The sequence below is a fragment of the Trachurus trachurus genome (genome assembly GCF_905171665.1).
Source record: "Trachurus trachurus genome assembly, chromosome: 7".
Taxonomy (NCBI): domain Eukaryota; kingdom Metazoa; phylum Chordata; class Actinopteri; order Carangiformes; family Carangidae; genus Trachurus; species Trachurus trachurus.
This window is the reverse complement of record NC_139901.1, coordinates 19,823,396-19,844,617: the sequence shown is the minus strand read 5'-3', so window position 1 is coordinate 19,844,617 and position 21,222 is coordinate 19,823,396. Positions and strand designations below refer to the sequence as shown.

Genomic DNA, 21,222 nt, shown 5'->3' with positions numbered 1-21,222 from the left:
GGACTCAGAGGAATGAAAACGTATTTTTCTTTTTATCCCAACTTTTCCATTCATGGGCTTGAGCAGTTTGGAGGTCATCGGCCTGGTTACTCCCCTACTGGAAAGCATCATAAGAGACATGCTATAAGCCAGGAAGCTCAGAACTGAACTGATATGGAAATAGCAGATATAAAGGCATGCTAAAAACGGATCCATCTTAGAGGGGGGCTGAAATTGATGCCTTTTTTTTTGACAGTTCAAGCTGTCATCTGTTTGTCTAGTGATTATTTTTTTTATCAGCTGCATTTCACAAGTTTACAAAAGCTGTCCAACTTTCTCTTTCAGACTTAGTTTATGAAAGTCAGACATTTTTCAGAAAATTCCCTGCTTCTCAGACTTTTGTTTCAACATGCACCCAGACCACAGGTCTAGTTTTAGTGTGTTAGTGTTGATGGGAGTTAGAGTTGTGCATGGTCCTATAATTACGACATTATCTCCAGTTCAAGTTAATTACTAACTACAGGCTTGGTTTACAAAGAGTGCTCACTGCGATTTCACATGGCTAAAACATTTTCCTCATATTTTCTCCCTCCCTCTTTCTCCTCTGTTCTCCATCTTTCCCTCCTGTGGGTGCTTGGCTCTGCTTACGTCTTGGTGCAGGATCACCCCACAGTCTGGCCATGTTGTAAATCAGAGACTGTGACACTGCAGGCAGTGTGCAGGGCCAGCTCTGAGCTTTGTCTCTAAATTGAATTTGTTTATCATTTGAAAAGGGCACTTGTGAAAAGTGAAAATCAGAGCCTGCCTATATTATTCCACTCACCGCAAGCTCAAGTGTTCGGATAAACATCACACTGCCACTAAAGCAGGATCTTGTTTTTGGTAATTGCCACCTGTTTATTTACAACAATTGTGAATTCACTCTCTCACGGAGTGGTGGGTGTTGTAAATGTGTGCATTTGTCTGCTGAAGATCTTTTGATCTACACCTCTAGTGCCCATGTTGGAGGAAAGTGCACTCCTCAGTATCATACTGTCTGGAGGTCTAATTGCCTGTCGTTTCCAAACCATTCATCAGGACTGTAATTATGCTGAGCAGCTAAAGACAGACTTCTGCCACAGTAGTGGTGTTGTTACATCGCATGAGGCACTGACATGCTGTGGTGATGCTCGGGGTCAGTGTTGCATGTCAGCATCCTTAGCCTATGGGCTTGTTTATTAGAGGGGTACTGAAGCAGAGTGATAGGGGGCTTCATATGTGGATGTGTGTTTTTGCCCATGGATCTGGATGAATTGTCATCGTAAATGGTTCAGCGGGGGTCTGGGCAGGTTGCCAGCTGTAGGGCCATCATAGCCCTCACACCCCCAGTGTGCACCTCCCTCTCATTCCCCCTAGCAGACATTAGATAGCCATCAGCAGGCTGCCTATACAGGCCCCTGTCTGCAGGTGTGACCCTGTCATCCTCTCCCAGGGACTGCAGTGGCTCCCCCTCACTGCATGGCTTCAATTGGTTTCAGACAAGCCGTTTCACCTCAATTACATATAGGCTTAGGGCTCAGGAAGTGGTTGACATGTGTCCTCGGGGCAGAAGTTTATGTTGTATCTGTCTCAACGATGGTGCTTTGTGCACAGGACTGCTGCTCTTTAATGCTCCTATAGTTGTGGTATGCTGTCAGCGAGTTCACTCCATGTTGCACTGATAAAATAGTGAGGGAGAGGATGTTTGTGTTGCTCATGGAGTCAGTGTGACAGCGTATAGCAGTTCACATAGGACTGATGAGGTTTGGGCCTAAGAGATGTGAATTAAAGATTCTTGAATATTGTGTGTGTGTGTGTGTGTGTGTGTGTGTGTGTGTGTGTGTGTGTGTGTGTGTGTGTGTGTGTGTGTGTGTGTGTGTGTGTGTGTGTGTGTGTGTGTGTGTGTGTGTGTGTGTGTGTGTGTGTGTGTGTGTGTGGGGTGTATGTGTGTGCATCTGTGCTGTCTTTATTTAACCACGCAGTTGAGATTGTTGTGCACGTAGCTCCCCATAAAAGATAAAAGTATTGGTATAAAAAGCTTTATCCACAACAGATTACCACCAAAAACAAAAGAAAACCCACAGAGACATTTTACTCTCTTAGGTTCTCTGCATTTTGCTGATGTGACACGGGTGTAGAACAGTTTTTCTTAAATATTTAACTGGTTCTTGAATTCTCTGCCTTTTTTTAGTTATGGGGAGAGTCATAATGAGGTCACAGCATTTTACAGCAAAATCTGTAAAAGTTTTGGAGATAGTTTTGTAGTTCTCAAGTAGAAATCGTCCATCTCACCATATCAGATGCTTTTGATAGCTTTAGTTTTTAAACCACTTTTACATGACTCTGTTGTTAAAATTAAAAATGCTGTGTCATAACTTTCATTCCTTTTCACAGCTTTGTTCGACCAGTTGTGGTTTAAAAAAAAAAAAAAAAGCACTGACTCCCTGTCTGTAACCCAAGTCTGTGTGCAATTATGAGTCTTGCGTGAACCTCATTCACTGTGGTTGAGCCAGGGAATGGGAACAGATGTTCAAGTAAGTCCTAGCATGTAAGCACTTTCTCTGTCATGAGAAGCCCTTGCCATAAGGGAATCCCTTTCAACATCAAAAAAACCTTATGCAACAACTGTTTGCCCCTAATTCCCTGTTAGACTTTTTACCCCCTGATTTAGCATGAAAATGTCCACAGGAGGACTTCAGTGCGGGGGCTGAAATGCGTCTCAGTCATGCAAATGCACTTATTTTCTTTTCCCATGAGATGCTATCCACTTTCATTCAGGGAGAGAAAATTGGCTGATAACTCAAAGTAGTTAACACTTGCAAATGACAAGCCACTCCCTACTCACTCTGTCAAGTTGTCGCTTAAGTTGTCTCCACAGGCTGGTAAAAGTAGCACACACATACATATACTCACACAAATTCATTTGCTTTCCTCGTTGATGCTAGAAAGTAATTTTGAGGGGATATACCTGGAATGCAGACTCATAATGAAACTGAGGGACCCTTGGCTGAAGAGGCTAAAAGCATTTCATGTAACAATAGCCAAATGTGAACCCTGAAATCCAGACACACTCTCCTTTTCATTAAACTTTCATGATAAGCCTTCGGTGAACATATGATTTCATGTCATTTGCTTGCAACAGAGCAATTAGCGCCAACACACTGGAAACTGCTTCAAAGAGGTGGTCTGATGTAATAGTGGTGGCACAATACTGCAGTGAAAGTACTTCGCAGCACACAATCGTACCATGTCCATTGGCCCACACACATTCTGGCTCTTTGCTGCAGGAGCTGTGAAGGGCCGGGGGCCAAGCTGGTAAGAAGGTCTGATGAAGATTGAGTTATCATCTCCATGCAGCTGCCTGAGGCGGCTGTGGGCCACACAACAAGGTTATCTGTTCATCTCTTGCCCTTGAGCCCCCTCTGGACACTTGCCAGCCTGGTCCTTTGTCCAGCCCATCTGACTGTCATGGCCCAGCAGCCTCTCCAAGACAACCAGGAAGAGCAGACTGCAGAGGTAGTGGGACGGGATGGAGGCATGGAGCGATGCAGAGAAGGGATGATCTTACAGAAAAAGGCTTTGAATAGAAGAAAATGAGCAGATTAGCATTTAGGCTCAGGAGGAAAATGGAAATGGCTTTGTAAGACTCTGATCCTCTTTCTATAGAAACAGCCCTTTACAGTAGAGTTTTGGGGGGAGGGATCCTTTCATAGCCTGTAATCAGTCATGTAGCTGTACTTGCATGGGGCACCAGGCAGGGGCAGGAGGGTCTGCAGTGGCAGTGGTTGACACACTGCTTCCACAGAGGAAGGAGCAAAGCCCTGTAAATCCCTCTGGTCTGTGGCCCTGAGCCCTCCTCAGCTTCACCGGCCTATCAACAGACAGAGAACACAGGGCTTTCTCACGCCACACAGGCACCACTTCCCTTTCTCTGCTGTCTCCTCCACGCCCTGTCTCCTTCTCTCCCTCTTTCATTCTGTCCTACTCCGTCCCTCTGTCTTCCTCCCTGTCTGTCACAACAGGTGGAGATGCTAGGCTTTCGTCATCTCTGTCCCCTGCACCTCATATCTCATCTCCAGTCTTTCCTCTGGTGCAATTGCCTCAGATTTTCCCCCCTCTGGTTGTGAATGGTGACTTGGGTTTGTTTTTGTTAGCCACTTGTTTTCCGACACTTTAGAGGAAATGGTCTGTGTGACTGTGTGACAGTCAGATTGTATTTGAAGCTAGATAAAGATTCAAATGTTTGAATAAGCAGGTAACTAGATTTGACGAATTTGTTTTGCTGTTTTTACTGAAAGAACTTTGTATACTCCACCCAAGCCCCATCTTTTAACACTCAGCCTCAGCGGACTTGAAGAGTGGCTGTAAAGTGTTTCCAATTTGTTAAAAGCCGTCGATCTGGTCGGATCAAATTAATGTAAGTGTATAATGAACTGCTCACATACCATAGCTCACTTCAATGTACTGGGTTTGGCAGCTCTTCATAGAAGATGTTATTGTGACATTGAGGCAATATGTTTTAACCTCTTATGACAGAGCGTTGACTCCGGAGTACACTGATTATATGCATGGGCATCATGGAGAAGTGAATTATGATACACGAGTTTCACTTCAAAAACGTTTTTCTGCCCTTTTTTAAGCTTCCGGGGTTTTGATTCACTCTTAAAATATCTTCCCTTTGACATGATCTTTGTCAGGATTTCTATATAGTAGTAGCTGATTTCTTCAGTCAAGACACTAGATATAGTAATTCACATGATTTTTGTCAATTATAACTTCATATGTTGTGTTAAGTGTGTAAGCAGGAGGGAAAGCACTAGCACATCAGGTTTTCTTCCAGGCACAGCAGAGTGTGCTGCTCTGTTAGCCCTGTGTGCGGTGGCTGCCTCTGTAGGGTTTGGCATGTGTGATTCCAGAGTGCAGAGAGTCGGTCAGTGGGCAGGCCTGCCTGTCACCCTGCACAACATATTCATTTGAGCTGACAGCAGACTTTATGGAAGTCAGTCAGGGGCTTCCATGGTACCCGAGGAGCAGGAAGAAAAGGAGGCTTTTATGTTCAGGACAAAGGATCGACAGGGTATCCAAATTTAAGGTCATTGCATAACTACGGGAACTGAGGGATGGGGGATGGTGGGGTCTAGAGGTTGAGGTGTTTGGAGGGAAGAACACATTGCGAGACACTGCCTCTCATGTCGCTACTCTTGATGCCTTGTGACGGTCAGACTAACTTAATGGAACCCAGATGCAAGGGATAACGGCAATCTGTGTTTGGGGAATTATTTGAAGGTGACACAGACTCAGGCTGCAATGCATTGCCTATATCCACACTGTGCTCTGGGGAAATGTGTAATATTGTCTTTGCGCAAAGTAATATTTCACTGCACATAAGCACATGCTGCAATATGAATTTCAATAAAACTGAACACGGTCTATGGTGTGACTCACAGTTTATAATGTTTTAATTGGCACTCATTTCTTTAATTTGTGATTACTGTAAGAAAGTAAAAGAAAGAGATCACGCCGCAGAATGGCGAAGGTTTAACCGTCAAGATCCCTGCAGACACAGAGAGGATATTCTAATATCACAGCTAATAACACAGTTCACTGCAATAATGTAATTATCCCCACTCTGCCCTCTAATAGGTGTGAAGGTTGTAATTTTCCCCCTTTTTCTTTGTCTGTTATCCACTCATCCCACATTGTTCTCAGCTGCATCGCTGTCTCCCAGGCTGCATCGCTTACTGGAGAATCTGTATAATCCCTGAGCAAAGTGACATATTACATTATTCTAAAATTATGTCCTGTTATAATTACATCCCTTCACTCCTATGAAAAAACTTCCACTCCACCTGCTAATGATACTGTAGGGAAAATACTAGTCCTTTGCCATGTCAGATTTTGAAATTCTTCATAAATTCTGTGCTGGACATACAGATGGAGATGATTATCATTTTTACAATCTTAGCTATGTTTCATAGAATTTTTAAACAGTTCCTAGGAGTATAAATAAAAGTAACATGAGCCCAGTAGGAAACATAAACCAGTGGGTGATAGATCTTTTGGTCTCCTACAAATCCTGGAGTTTTCATTTTTCTTTGTAAGCTGAATGCAAAGAGGCACTTCTAGGAAAGACCATAGGAATTTGTTGTGTTATGTTGTGAGATGTACTTAATTTTTGGAAATCGTCCTTTGTTGAAAGAAAGATCGTTCGTTGGGTTGAGAGTGTGTTTACCTGAAGAGGTGAAACAGGTCACAAATTACTGGAATCTAAAAGCAAACATGATAATGATGGCAGGAAGAAAGTTAAAGTTCCATGAACAGTGAAGAAGTGAATATGACTAAGAATAAATAGCACTATGCAATGTCCAACAAGCAGGAAATAAATCCAAAGGGCCAAAGGGCAAAAGTGTCAAAACTTTACCATTTACATTGCAAACTGTGAATCATTCTTCCCTTGGTGAAGGACAGCTGTTGCGATGTTAATGATACATGATCACATTTCATAAGTCAGTCCTTTCTGCTTGCTTTAGATTTTTTTTTTCTCAACAGATGGTGTTTTCAGGTGTTGAGTAAGATGGGTTTATTCACTGTCATTAGTTTGACTTGCTTTCAACCTGGACATATAAAAAAGACAGAAGAGTTGAATCATGATTTGCACCTTTCTACTGAGCAGCAACATCTTATAGCTGTTGGTGTGCGTCTACTTTAATAGAAACTTAGGAACTTAGGAATATTATGTCTTTACCATCTTTACAGCCAGATGCTTGTTTCCTTATTCATGATGCTGTAGCTTGCAGTTGTTTTGGCCTGCAGCTACATCTTCATGTAATGATCCTTCAGTTCTAAAATGACACTGCAGATTTGACAAATTACTTCACATCCTGTTACTTCACTGACACCACATAAATATCCGCTCTGATTTTGGAAAACCTTAATGGGATCAACACTTGGACAGAATGAGTGCAGGCCTTCTTGTTTGTGACGACAATGTAATTCTGGGCTCCGCCTAAAATCTCGTATCTCAGTACGGACCTAAACTCACACGTCCAGGTGTCTGGTCTTGTCCTAAAATAAAAGCATACTGGGTGGATATACTGGAAGATATTAGAATAGTATTCGGTGTGGCTTTACGAACCCCCTCGCTTTGCTGCTGCGTCCTGGAAGTCTGTAAAATATTCTCACAAATGCGGCAAGGACAAATATCCAAAGAGCTTTACTCTGTTTGCTCCAAGTTTATAGATATGGACTCCAAACCTCAATTTTTCAAACTCCACTGAGGCCTCAACGCCTTCCAGAATTATTCTCAACAAATTGTGGACACCACTTGTTGTGCAAGTAAGAGATAAAACTCAGACTTGCATAGTGTGTGCGAACCACATGTGCAAATGAAGAAAGACAGAAGATCAGAAGTTCAGCTGTGTTCTTTGCCCTCAGTAATGCTCTGGCTCTACTGACAGATGACGCAGAAAATGGCTACTGCGGGGGGGGGGGGGGGGGGGGGGGGGCTTACTGTAATGCACTGCCAACAACTTCCCAAACTGGAGCAGGTTTCTCTCCATTGTCCCTCCTGCAAAGTTATTTAATCCTCCATATTGTCCTTTTTCTATTTCGTTTTTTGCTGCTGGTCCCTATTCAGCTCCTGCCAAGGTATTACTGTGTTGTGGAACTCAAACAATTCATTCTGGCTGTTGTGTATTACTGGCAGTTATAGCGCGTATCCAAAAAACTTATTCAGCCTCCTGCTGCTGCCTGTCCATTGGAAAGGTGTGTTGTGTATAAGTATCCTGAGACACTGAAGCACACAGTTGCCATATTAGTTAATCAGTCTGACTGCTGAATCCTTAATATGTCACTTTTTGTTAAATATACTTACTTGTATTCATAGTTGCAGAGACACTGATGTGTACGGATGGCATTCAGTGTCTCTTATACTGTGCTAAATCCTTGGCAGGGGTTTCATTTCCAGTGTGCATGACAGTTTATTCCCGGTACTGCAGTTTATGTAGAAATCCCCAGGTTGGCAGTTTATTGAATGTAAATCAGGCTGGCTTAGAGGCCGAGACTGTAGGAGGGCTGCTAATATGCTAGCATCCCCCAGTTGGCCAAGCTACTCTCCTTCTCCCTAAGCCAGATGTATTAGAAGCTAATTCTCTGTTTGAATGTGGCACATTTTCCACACAGGCTGCTGTGGTGGGATCATTATTGGAAGCTCTTGTCACTTTAAGGCACTTGTTTTATCTGAGTTACATGTAATGTTTCTGTGTGTGGTTATTAATCTCTCGGATGGATAGAGAGGACTCATGTGGTTTCCTTCAGGGAATGTCAACATGCAGGCAAATGTTCTCCCACATATAAGTCTTTATGCATCCACACTTTGGTTTATAAAGACATGACTTGTCTTGGTACAATGTATCAAGTCTTATCTATTGAGTTATATGTATTTTTCATTTCCTTTTAGCTATAAAAAGTTCCAACGTCTTTACTTGTGTGAAATGTGCATGGCACAGAAATAAAATCCTTTATATCATGTGGAGTCATGTCAATCATACTTTAGGTTTTTCTTAGCTGAAGTTACAATCTGTACAGTGCCACATTCTCAATCCCCTTGACTATCAGTTCAGATACACAGAAGCTCCAAATGGATAAAAGCAGAAGTAAGGGTCAAAGGAATTGCATTTTGGCTGCAACAGCTGCTTAATATTCAGACACCAAAGACTTTGCCTGTATGAGATTCTGAAGAAGGCATCTGAATCAGGTTTACAGCTCTGACTGTGCATATGCAGATATCATGCTATCAAAATCTCAACCAGCGCCACACATAACCCATAGAACTCTACAGATCGTTTCCTGTGAAGGAAGCAAACTTTATTTTCTCTGCTTCTAGTGTTTTTCTAAAATGGGTCAGCAGATGTTAGAGAGAGAGCGAGAGAGGTAGAGGAGGAGGAGGAGGAGGAGGAGGAGGAGGAGGAAGAAGAGGAAAAACAGCCAAAGCAAACTGTTTGCTCTGCAGTGTGGGCTGAGAGGAGAGATAGAGAGAAGAGTGGGAGAAAGTGCAAGGAAGAGATTTCATCGACGGTTCTGGTCTGACGCTGGTAATAGGAAAAAAAAAAAAGGACCAGAGCAAATCATATTGTCTCCTCTGCCCTCTATACATCTTAAGATCCCATATATCTTTGTTTATTTAAAAAAAAAAAAGTATAATTGTTTTCCTTCAACATTTGCAGACATTTCATTACCTGTCATTCAGTACATATTTAAACCATGCACGTAAAGCAGGTCATATGTGCATACTATTTTTGTTTTCATTCTCTGACACCTGCAGGGAAGGTTTAACTCTCTCACCTCAAACCTTTATCTTGCGGCAGTCTTCTGCAGTTTTGTATTTCAGTCCGTAGACCACAAGACTAATGTATGAAAATGATGACATGCAGATTCAGAGAAGATTGTTTTCTAAACTGACTTTTCTTTTTAACGCTGATTGATGAGACTGTCCTCCTCACAACAGAGGAGAAATTAATTGAAAAACTTCAGGCCTATGGCAGTGAATAGAAAGATAAAACATAGCTCATAGTAATTAGAGGCTGTGATTAAGACTGGCAGCCAATTGACCTTAGGTCCTTTATAGTTAGGCAGTGTGACAGGTAAATCTACCGAGGTGGTATCGTCCCTGATGATGGTCCTGACCTCACTGAAACTCGAGGAGGAAAAAGTGAAACCCTCAAATAGGCTGTACGACAAAGCTGAAAGGAAAGAAAGCTGCTTTGTCATCCATCAGTTAAAAAAAAAAAATTATGTAACACATTGCATAAACAACAATCTTGCTGTGGATCCCTGGGCAGGACATCAGCTTGGCAGTGCTCGCTCACTGACAAACTATGTAATGGTGACACACACTGTTTCTAAATAACCTCAAACCTAGTTTGGTATTTCTGCGCAGCAATTTGCTGGCATTAATCGGCTGATATCAACATCAGCACAAGTATCTGCAATAAGCTGAAGTCAGCTGATGTATCAGTCTGATCGTGATGATGATCTGCTGACTCATAGACTTTACTTGAATTGTCATATGAACCAAATCATGAACTCTCACATGGTGCAGGTGATGGATGGGGGGGAAGAGTAACAGCAGTTAGAGTTCCAGTTTAAGAAATATCTGCAGTAAATCCCTGAATTATGTAACCATAACCTTCATAAGGTTTTGTCATCATATCATCATACAAGTACAGTGAAAGAGGAGGATGCAGTGGATAGAAGAACACAACAGCACCATGTACCGCTTTGTGCTGGTCTCTCAGTGATCTCAGTGAAAATAACTGATTAAATAAAGATTGATCTTGACTGCGACTGCCCATGTCCTATTACTTGTAGGCTGGAGGACATAATGCAGAGCACAAATACACATGTTCTGTTCACCATTGTGCACGAGTTATTTATTTGTTGGAGTTTGTTTTTTGTTGTTGCTTTTTACTGCTTTGTTTCCTTAGATGTGTCTTGCTTGTGTTCCAGGCACACACAACAGAGTGAACGAGTGTCCTGTCAATGATCACGGGTGTCTGGACCTGGATGTGTGCATCCATATGAGCAAAGTGTGTGATGGAGTCCCCGACTGCTCTGACGGCTGGGACGAGGGTCCTCACTGCAGAGGTAACAGATGGCACAATCACTTTCAATATATCTTCTGACACACACATGCACGCGCGCGCACACACACACACACACACACACACACACACACACACACACACACACACACACACACACACACACACACACACACACACACACACACACACACACACACACACACACACACACACACACACACACACACACACACACACACACACACACACACACACACACACACACAAAAGAGTGTTGCCCTTTGCTGTGGGTCAAAAATGACCAATCGGCTTCTGTTCTACAAAAAAACTGCTATCTCCCTGTCGTCCCATCCAAAACTATAATATCTATCCAATAATCTCTTCTGTTAGGCCCTTTAATGAGCTGGCCTGCTCTGGCTTGTGCAATTACAATGGAATTTGGCTTTCTTGGGAAAAAAGTCATTAATTTATCAATCAGCTCAGCTATGAGGATGTTTCCCCAATCCCTGCGGGAATGATGAGCATTCAGCCTAGATGCAGCTGAAGAAGAATCCCATCAAATCCTCTACTATTAATTAGGGACTACAGAAGAATGATAGATGGAACATATTGAGTCCATAGTGCTGGTCTTTGTAGCTACAGACAAAGGAGCAAACACTGACTGGCCTCAGAGGATTGCCTCAGTATTCAGCCAGGCAGTCTCAGATAAAGCTGTCTGAAGCTTTGCCTGTTTATAGCTGCAATAACTCATGCTGCGATGCATGACTGCTTTTAATTTTTATTGTGCACCACTTTTTGTTTGTCTCTCCAATCCACTTGTTGTAGTAGCGATACATTATCAATATGCCTTTCCCGGAATATGAAATCGCTTAATCAAATATTTATGACTAGCACAAAAGTCCTGTAACAACAGGTGGGGCTGCCAGGTTTTTAAACATTGTTTCTAATCTTGGACCACCTTATCTTTTATGCTAATTTCGGAGTGTTGACCAAAGCTTTTATTGGCCACACGAGTATCTGCAAAGGTAGGCACATGTAGGTTTTAAAATAATACATTGAGGTTAGTTCTTTTTATTTATTTATTTATTGTTTACCCTTTTTATTGTTATAACAGTTGAGACTTTGTGTATTTTAGGTTTTTCCATTATTTTACATGAAATTGACATTTTCAGAATTCTTTGTTGTTTCACTTCCATGTGTCTTTACATGTATTTAAAACAAATCTTCTACACAGGGATGAGATTAAAGCCATTAATCAAAGTCAGATCATTTTAGTGTGATAACATAAGGCAAGCAAAGCACAGGAACTGTTGGACAGATGAAGTGTACACTTGTACAGAGCGAGTGAGATTGTTTGTATCCCACGTGTTGGTCATCACTGCTGGACAAGCCTACAACGAAGCAATGACATCATCCAGTCACAGCATGCACAGGCTGTCCCCGAGGACACAAGTCCAGCTGTCCTCAGTGCGGCAATGGTCACGACACACCTAAACTTACACACATACGTGCACACAGCTACATGTTCATGTGCCTGTAATGCATGCATGTATTCAAACAAACACACACACACAGTCACATTCTTGTAAATACACACCCAAACACACCCATTACCCCACACACAAACTTTTGGCGTTGCTGTTTGTGAGCTCCCCTCTTTCCAGGGAAAGGCCTGGCTGGCCTTTCACAAGCTTCCTAGTGTTTTCTTGTACAAACTGCAGGGTTGTGCAAGTGTACCTGGGCGCTGATGTCTGAAAGCACACTTTGTCAGTCAGTGTGTCCAAGTAATTCTGCCAAAGTTGTTGACAAGAGTGGTTAGAAAGGGGAGCGTAGCAAGGTAGGTTAAGCAGGAATTTTATCTGACTTAAATAAATTTCCTCACTGTTTTCATAGTGTGTGGCAAGAGTTGAGATTAGCTGGCATGAATTACGTTTAGGAATGATATCAGGGAGTAATCAGGTGGGCTCAGTGGTGTTGTGATGGGTGGTAAGGTTGTTACTGGTAGTACGGTTCCAAGGCTTTTAGTCTGACACTTGATCTGTGTGTTTTTGACTGTTTGAAAAGGTAAAAGCAAAGTGAAAACAAATCAGAACTTGAACATATTATCATGCTGTCAACATGGATCAAAATGTTTGGGAAACGCCATTGCCAGTCATATTACACCCTAACAGTCCAGATGAAGAAGTTTGCATTTTTTAGTGTTTGTTATATGCTATTTTATCTCAAATGAACTTGAATAGTATCTTTGGTAGAAAACCTAAAATACTTTACAACTTTTGAAATAACAAAAAAAGGAAATACACAATTCAGTCGTAGCCTCCTGCGTACGACTGGGCCCTGGTGCCTTCCCAAGAGCATTAAGGAAAAACATACAAAACAATAGACTTGTTTCCGATGTAGTCCAGTGATGCTTGTCACACAATTATGCTAGTCTAACTTCGGGTCTTTGGTCAAATTACAACAAATAGTCCCAAGACTATATTTAACAAAGCCTATTTAACTAAATGTAGCCTTTGCACACAATTGGCAGTTGTGTTGTTTTTCTGTATGAGTGAAAGCTGAGTCTATTCATTGATCTGTGGGCCTTCATTTGCCCTTTCTCTGTAACTTGTGGGTGATGGGGCCTCTCATGGGAGAGCGAGGCTTTAGACCTGCCATTGTTATATGCTATTTTATCTAAAATGAACTTGAATAGTATCTTTGGTAGAAAACCTAAAATACTTTACAACTTTTGAAATAACAAAAAAAGGAAATACACAATTCAGTCGTAGCCTCCTGCGTACGACTGGGCCCTGGTGCCTTCCCAAGAGCATTAAGGAAAAACATACAAAACAATAGACTTGTTTCCGATGTAGTCCAGTGATGCTTGTCACACAATTATGCTAGTCTAACTTCGGGTCTTTGGTCAAATTACAACAAATAGTCCCAAGACTATATTTAACAAAGCCTATTTAACTAAATGTAGCCTTTACACACAATTGGCAGTTGTGTTGTTTTTCTCTATGAGTGAAAGCTGAGTCTATTCATTGATCTGTGGGCCTTCATTTGCCCTTTCTCTGTAACTTGTGGGTGATGGGGCCTCTCATGGGAGAGCGAGGCTTTAGACCTGCCTCCCTCAGAAGTGACTGATTGATAGGGAAAAGAAAAATGGGGTCATGGCAGCACTCTTAAGAGCTTTTCCTTTTTTCTCGCTGTCCAAAAGGGACCCCTGATTGTTGTCAAGGCCTGATGCTATTGTTTATGCATGCGGTGGGCTTTCATTGTCCTTCATGTCCCACTAACTGTGGAATGAGAATCATAGGTGACCTGAGGCTGCTTTTGGAAAGACCACATTTTCATCTTTATTCATGAGAGGGTCTTGACCTAAATGAGTTTATTGGCTGCCGTTAGAGTTGTCCTGCATGATAAGACCTGTTTTTATTGACTTAGTCTTTTACCCATCACTGTATGTAGAGACACTCCTGTGTTGTAAACCCTTTACTCAAAATGGGCTGCAGATTAAAGAAAATAGAAGTATTGATTTTCTTTGGCACGTGTCCGGGAATGTTTGCTGTTGCAATACTGTGGGCACTTTCCATGTGTATTTGTACATTTGTGTTTGATTATTTGTGCAAGTTTAGATTTAGATGTCTGAGGCAGCATGCTGCCACTGTTTGGGACTATGATAGCTACTGTTTGCTCATTACTCAAGCCGCTGCCCTGCTTGTGTTTGCAAATAGTCATTTCACTCCCTCTGACTATGCAGCCTTTCACATACCTACATAGTTTTATCTCCTTTATGTCTAGTTAGCAGTGCCAGGCATGGCTCACTTTTCTAGTTATTCTACTTATCAGTTATGAAATGCACTATGAAACAATATCATAACAACATATTCATGGAGTGAGCAGCATTGTCTTACACTGGGTCTGATTTTTTTGTTTAATTAACCTTGGTGATACGGTAAACTGAGATGAGATTGGTAGACATTACTAGAATGCAAATTTATTACATGAAAATTGTGTCTTACACTGCAAACAATTAGCATAGATAGAAATATAGTATAGACACAGATGCACCTTATACAATCAAGAAATAGCATCTTGTGAAAATATTAAAGTTGGACCAGGATCAGCTTGAGCAGGCAAAGTGAAATACATTCTATTGGTAGGAGTAAATACTTGGAGTATGTAGAATGAATGAGACATTAAGTGTAAGAACAAGAAGTTGGGCAACTTGATGGAGCCCTGTAGGGGAACAGTAGGTTGCTGTCAGCTGCAGGTAGAGGACAAGGGCATGTGTGGACATGCTTCCAGACAGTGAGAGCACAAAGGTAGGAATGTCGTGGGAATAACCTCTTCTTTACAATGTCACACACTGCAGTAGTTTATAGAGGTGATGTTTCAGTTCAGCTTCCACTTTGAAAATGGAGACAGGCTTATCATATGTTAGGTTTTTAGTAAGAAATGGGATTTGGTTTCAAGCCAGTTGATGGATAGATGAGCTGATCTTTTTAAGGAGAGACGTGTATGAAATCATTCAGTCGTGACAGGTTTGTTGCGTAATAATGGCCGTGACCCCAGAACCACCTGGTCTCTGTCTCATTCGACCTGCGTCACCCTGTTGCACAGACCCTTCAACCCAATGATTGGATTTTACCACAAAATGTCAACTTTCATAATTTTTTTTCTCATACAGTGGTTATGGACAGATGCCAAGAGCAGTTCTTCTCCCACTCTTCTTTTTTGTCTCTGCTAATGAACCGTTTTTCTTATTGCTCTGCTCTTTCATTTCGTTTCGTGTGCATTTTGTGTGTTGGTAGCACAGCCAGTCATTTGACAACCTTGTGTCTAGTCTACTGAAGCTAAGGACTGGCTCCAGACACATCTTTAGATTGTTCATATTGACATTATAATGCTTGCAATCTATGGATTGTAACAGGATCTCATCTTGTATTTTCTTGATGTGATGTTATCGTGCATGCGTGACAAATTCATCATTTGACTCAAACTCTCATTGACACAGTCTTGCAACATAAGGGTATTTTTGGTTTTTGAACTGTCTCATGTCATCAGGTGAAACTAAGCCTAGTGTGCCGACTGACAAACATGTTCATACTCTGGCGGCTTCCCCTTAAAGAACTATAGATGAGTGAAATTGAGGGTTTCCATCCATGCAGTGGAACGATCAATGGCTCTGGCATGCTTGTTTAGGACTGAAGGCCTCAAGTGTGTCAGTGTGTGATTTGTTTGCTTCGTTCATTAACCCCTGGTCAAACATCTGACACGCTGCTGTTTCTTGTTTGCTTGGAGCTGGAACGTTCTTACCACTCCATATCCCTAAGCCCTTTATGCGCTTGTTTCCACCTCTGTTGACACTGCGCTGTTGCTTTCTGCTTCAGTCTCCATGGCACGTCTGCCTGCCATTAAACACCTGCAAATGCTCTTAGGTTTGAAGAGCAGAAGTATTTAGCAGATTCACATTCCAAAATGAAAATCTGCCTCAGGAAAGTAATTTTTTTTTTTTTTGTAAATACCAAATTAGTCAAAATATGATTTAGAGATCCAATAATATTGTCTTTGTTACCTCGGCAATGCAGTAACATTTATTATTTCTGCACACAATTATGTCAACCAAAATCTGATATGTTAAATTTGAGATTGGTAATTTCTTTAGATAAAATCTGAATTGTTATTATTATTTTAATTCTATTCAATTATATTATCTGAGAGCAAAATTACATTTAGAAAAATGGGTGGACACAAGTCTACAATGGAATTTGTATCATTGCAGGTTGGTATTGAGATAATGTTAAGGAAGATTGTATAATAATAGTAATTTTGTCCTTATTGGCCACCCATAGCTCAGGTAACAAAACAGAACAAACAGATCCTGAACAGAGGCACATTTATGGGTATTTTAGCTTGGTAGCTGCCTGTGGTCTCTCACAGTTTGGGGCTTGGTAAATGGATTTGATATGGGGCCACAGTGCTTGCTGGGGGACTCTTCCTTTCAGTGGGGCAACAACAAAAGGGTCATTGTGGCCCAGAGTGCCAAGGGCCTTTAAGCCCTTCACTGGTCCAATCTACACTCTTCACAGCCATACTATCACTAACTACTGTATGCATCACTATGTGTGTGTGACCACTAACCTTTTTTGTTGGAGAGTGAGGTCAATTTTATTCTTCTTGATTTTTTTCAAGAACAAAGTTACAGTAACAAACTGACACAACATAATCAAAAGTAAAGTAAAAAGTAAAAATGAAATGAACTCACAGTGACAGGACAATAGAAAGTGTAAAAATAAACATATTAAAAAGAAAAAAAAAAAGTTTTGCTCTTTATAATAGCATTTGGAGCGTGAATGTTGATATGTGATGGTTTTGGTTGCACTGGCTGCTGAATATTGCTGTGGCAGCTGTGCTGGGAGCTTCAAAGGGGAGCTAGAGGTTGTTGCATTGTTTGTCTGCAGCCTGAGAATACAAACCTGTCATAAATCATGCCACTGTCTTCATTCAGGAATAATTCAGGGAAGTTCTACTTACATGTGTGACATAGGGACAGGAGACACATAAACAGAATATTACTGAATAAACTCATCAGGATAATACCTGTCCATTTGTTGGCATGTACTCACAGACATCTCTCCCAGCTCTGTGGTTTGGGTTGAATGAACTCCAGGGCAAGACCCACGCCACGTGTCACATCCCCGTTTTTGGTGGGTGCACACATTACCAAAGTAATGAAATATTTTCTAAGCCTGAGGTCACAAGACTCTTTATTAGAGGTTTAAGCTGATAGAAGATGAAATATAATTTGCTTTGTAATGTCAGATGTGAGTCCCTCTCTGACGCATCACTTCAATCTACAATAGACACTCTATCCCAATTATTCCCAAGCCTAGACGCACATATCACCACACACACACACACACACACACACACACACACACACACACACACACACACACACACACACACACACACACACACACACACACACACACACACACACACACACACACACACACACACACACACCCTATAGAGAGCATGGTGAGGGGATGTGTGGATGCCCCTCTTTCATTTCCTGCCAAAAGGATGTGTCCTTGAGTTCCCTTGGGGGCGGGAAAGAAGAGGCCCTCTAACGCGTGCACATTCAAATCAACTTGGTCTGTCACATGCACAGATGAACACACATTGGTGCACGAGTGTACCCCCCCCCCCCCCCCCCCCCTCTTTCTCTCTCTCTCTCTCTCTCTCTCTCTCTCTCTCTCTCTCTCTCTCTCTCTCTCTCTGTCAATGCACACATGCATGCACATGCAACCACAATCCTATCTGATCTCCCAGTGGAGATGTGATAGGATATTAACAGTATGTCTTGCACTGGGATTAACATAAACATTTGAAAGCTTATCTGTGTACAAACCTGATCAAGTAGACAGTTACTTAGACAGGTTTCACTTTGCTGCCATTGTAATCCGTGTTTCTCTGCCTTGTAAATCAAAGCTTCTCCATCAGTGTTGGCCTTCACAGTTAGTAACATTCTCTGTCTCTGTGTTTTTCTCTGGTACAGAACGAGCACCAGACTGTGCTTCCCATGGGTGCCAGTTTCGCTGTGCTGTGACTCATGATGGGCCTAAGTGCTACTGTAGAAATGGGTTTGAGGTTGCTGCAGATGGAAAGACATGTAAAGGTGAGTGGGTGATTTGGCAGATATATTCTCGCTCTGCTAAAGTAACACTGAAAGTATTCATCTGATTACTCTGACTTTTCTGTTCTCTGGCTGGAATTAGCGTGGGGCAACATGTAGAGAAGATTAGAGTTTCTTTAATCCACATGCCCCCTGGTAGAAAATAAGTGCATATTTGAGAATTTGCTTTTCTTTTCTGCCCCACCTAAAGAAATGGTTGCATAAGCTGTGAACAAGTACAGTACTATCCCTATACATCTCATCGCTGGCTGCCTCTGTAATATATTGTTGTTCCTCTATAGATTTCAACGAGTGCAATGTGTACGGGACGTGCAGTCAGACGTGCACGAACACAGAGGGCTCCTACACCTGCAGCTGTGTGGAGGGCTACCTGCTGCAGCCAGACAACCGCTCCTGCAAAGCCAAAAATGGTGAGAACACACATGCAAAAAGCGCAGCAGAGCCCAAGGATGCTGTTCCTACTAAACCAACAAAAGATTAGAGTTGATTTGGTTCCCTGTTGGAAATGGCTCCCCTGCTGTACTATATCAGATAATCACATCTGCATGGTGTGACATCCCTGTTTGTTTTACAAGCTTGTTTACTGGAGAGAGAGATGTGTTACAGGTATGCGGTGAATGGATGACCTTTTGACTCCTCTCCATCTCCCCCTCCCCCTTATTTCTCCCATGCCCCACCCCACCCCACGCTCTATCACATTCTTCATCATCATCATCAGAGCCAGTGGATCGTCTGCCCATGCTGTTGATCGCTAACTTGCATGACATCCGCTGCACCTCCCTGAGTGGCTCCACGTCCCGGTTACCCACCATCACCACCAAGCAGACCATGGCTATGGACTTCATCTATGCTGACGAGACGGTGTGCTGGATAGATGTGGGTGACACCCCTGCCGCCACCCAACTGAAGTGCGCCAACATCCCTGACCTGAAATCTGTCATAAACATCCGCACCATCAACATCTCCCTCAGCCTGCACCGTGAGTAGTACCTTCATTCACAAAAATCGAGAAATCTCATCCGACTGTAACAGAAATTGATGAGCCTTTTTTTTCTAGATGTTTTTTTCCACTCACAGCTTTCCTATAAAAAATGTTGTCGGGTACACTGAAAACATGACAGTTAAGCTGTAGGAACCCCTGTGGAACAGAAATGAATGCCTTGCATGAGAGCACGTTGGCAGTGCTCAGGTAGTCAGTTCAAGTTGTCAACTCACTCTGTGTGAAATTTCCATACTTTGCCCCAGGAATCAAATGGTCAGCGTTTCATTTGCTAGCTCAGACAAACGTAAGATGTGAAGCAATACAGTCTCATCTCAGAAAGCTGCTCATACCAGCATAAAAGTGCCAACTAGAAACGCTGAGTCCAGCTTTATTTTCCAAAAGGTTTCTCTTTGAAGAACAGGGGCACCCCGACACACACTAAATCATCCTGTAGAGGCAATATGTGTAGAGCTGACTTACGGTGATACGATACATATAAGGCTGCCAGCGTGCCTTCAGGCGTTAGTTTGCGCATTTCCTGACAGGCAAACAGTAGCCTACTGTGCAGCTTGATTTATATACTATTTAGAGACCTGTATGTATTTTTCTACTGCTCTCGCCTGATGTGTTTGAATCTAATCGGATGTACTCCAACTCCCGTCATTGATTTCTGCCATGATGACATTTGCAGTTGGGTAGGCCATGTTAAGTTCTCCCAAGCACTGCACATTTTGTCCTGGGGTGTACTGCAGGTAGATGCATGTGTAAGTGCATGTTTTTGTGTGTAGTCAGGCAATAAAGACCACAACTGATAAACAACAAGAAGTGAAACGTTTGCTCTGTGTTATTTAGATCATCATGGCCATGGGCACCATCCTAACTCACGCACACACACACAGACACAAGTAGATGAACATACACAGCATGGGAACACTTCCCTTTGAGAGAATGACTCATATAATGCTGACATGATATATCTCTGATTACTAGTCTGACAAGGTTTGTTTTTATTTGCCTGGCTGACAGAGCCGTTACTCTGTAAGGATGGGGGCAGAGACCTAGACAAAATATAATCCAGGCTGTGGGTTTGTGCGTGTGCTTGTACGTAGGTGCGTGTGGGAATTGTTCCCTTGAGAATTAGCCCCAGGCTTGAAACTGCAGACATGGAGAAAACAAGTGGGGAAGATGTTTGTGTAGAACCTGTAATGCGGCTCACAAAACCTGCAACGTGCTTAGTGCCTCGGCTCATATCCAGTTCAAATTAAGCTTGTGTACCTGCTGTCGCTGCTGACAGCCGAGGCACAGACGAGGCTGGGGGGCTCAGTAAACCCCAGCGTCCTAAAATTATTATTATTTTTTCCCCAGCTGATTCACGGCACTCTCATGAGTGGGCTGTATCCCACCTCACACTCATTGTCTTGGCTTGCTCCTCTGGCTTTTTGATTTCGCCGCTTTGTTAAGTGGTCTCAGGGGTGAATGGGGGCGAGGGGGACCCTGAGAGACAGATTGAAGTTCAGGAGACAGGGTATAGATAAAATGAGAGGGAGAGAGAGAAGGTAGTGATTTGCTGTACCTTGGAGGTGTGTGTCTGTGTGTATGCGAGTGGTCATGCAGATGGTATTTACATTCCTCTGTTGGGTTATGTCAGCCTGAACAGCCTCTACATTCCTCTGGCCGTCTCAGGTCCTGTCCAGTCAGGTCACTTAAACACACTCATAGCTGAGGCTCACAGTCAGACAGAGAGACACACACACACCCCGACCCAAATACCTTTGACTCATGCACCCATTACTTGGTGACATATTACCTTTTATGAATTAAGATTTGAAATGTCTGCCCCATTTGTGAACATCTCAGATTATAAAATGCTTCTACTGTACCGTGCATTTCAGCCAGCCTGAAATGACTTGCATTATAATTTTCAGTATCCTCAGTTGTTGCAGGGGGTT

General features: G+C 42.4%; 1 protein-coding gene across 5 annotated transcripts in view; it reads left to right on the top strand.

Annotated features, from left to right (window-relative positions):
- lrp1ab (low density lipoprotein receptor-related protein 1Ab) overlaps positions 1-21,222 on the top strand; it is an 83,639-nt gene that overhangs the window by 14,936 nt on the left and 47,481 nt on the right. For all 5 annotated transcript variants that reach the window (XM_083976108.1, XM_083976107.1, XM_083976106.1 and 2 more), the window contains exons 3-6: positions 10,504-10,641; positions 18,154-18,273; positions 18,573-18,701; positions 19,010-19,270. In XM_083976108.1, the coding sequence (XP_083832234.1) occupies positions 10,504-10,641; positions 18,154-18,273; positions 18,573-18,701; positions 19,010-19,270 (648 nt within the window). The remainder of the gene's footprint in view (positions 1-10,503; positions 10,642-18,153; positions 18,274-18,572; positions 18,702-19,009; positions 19,271-21,222) is intronic.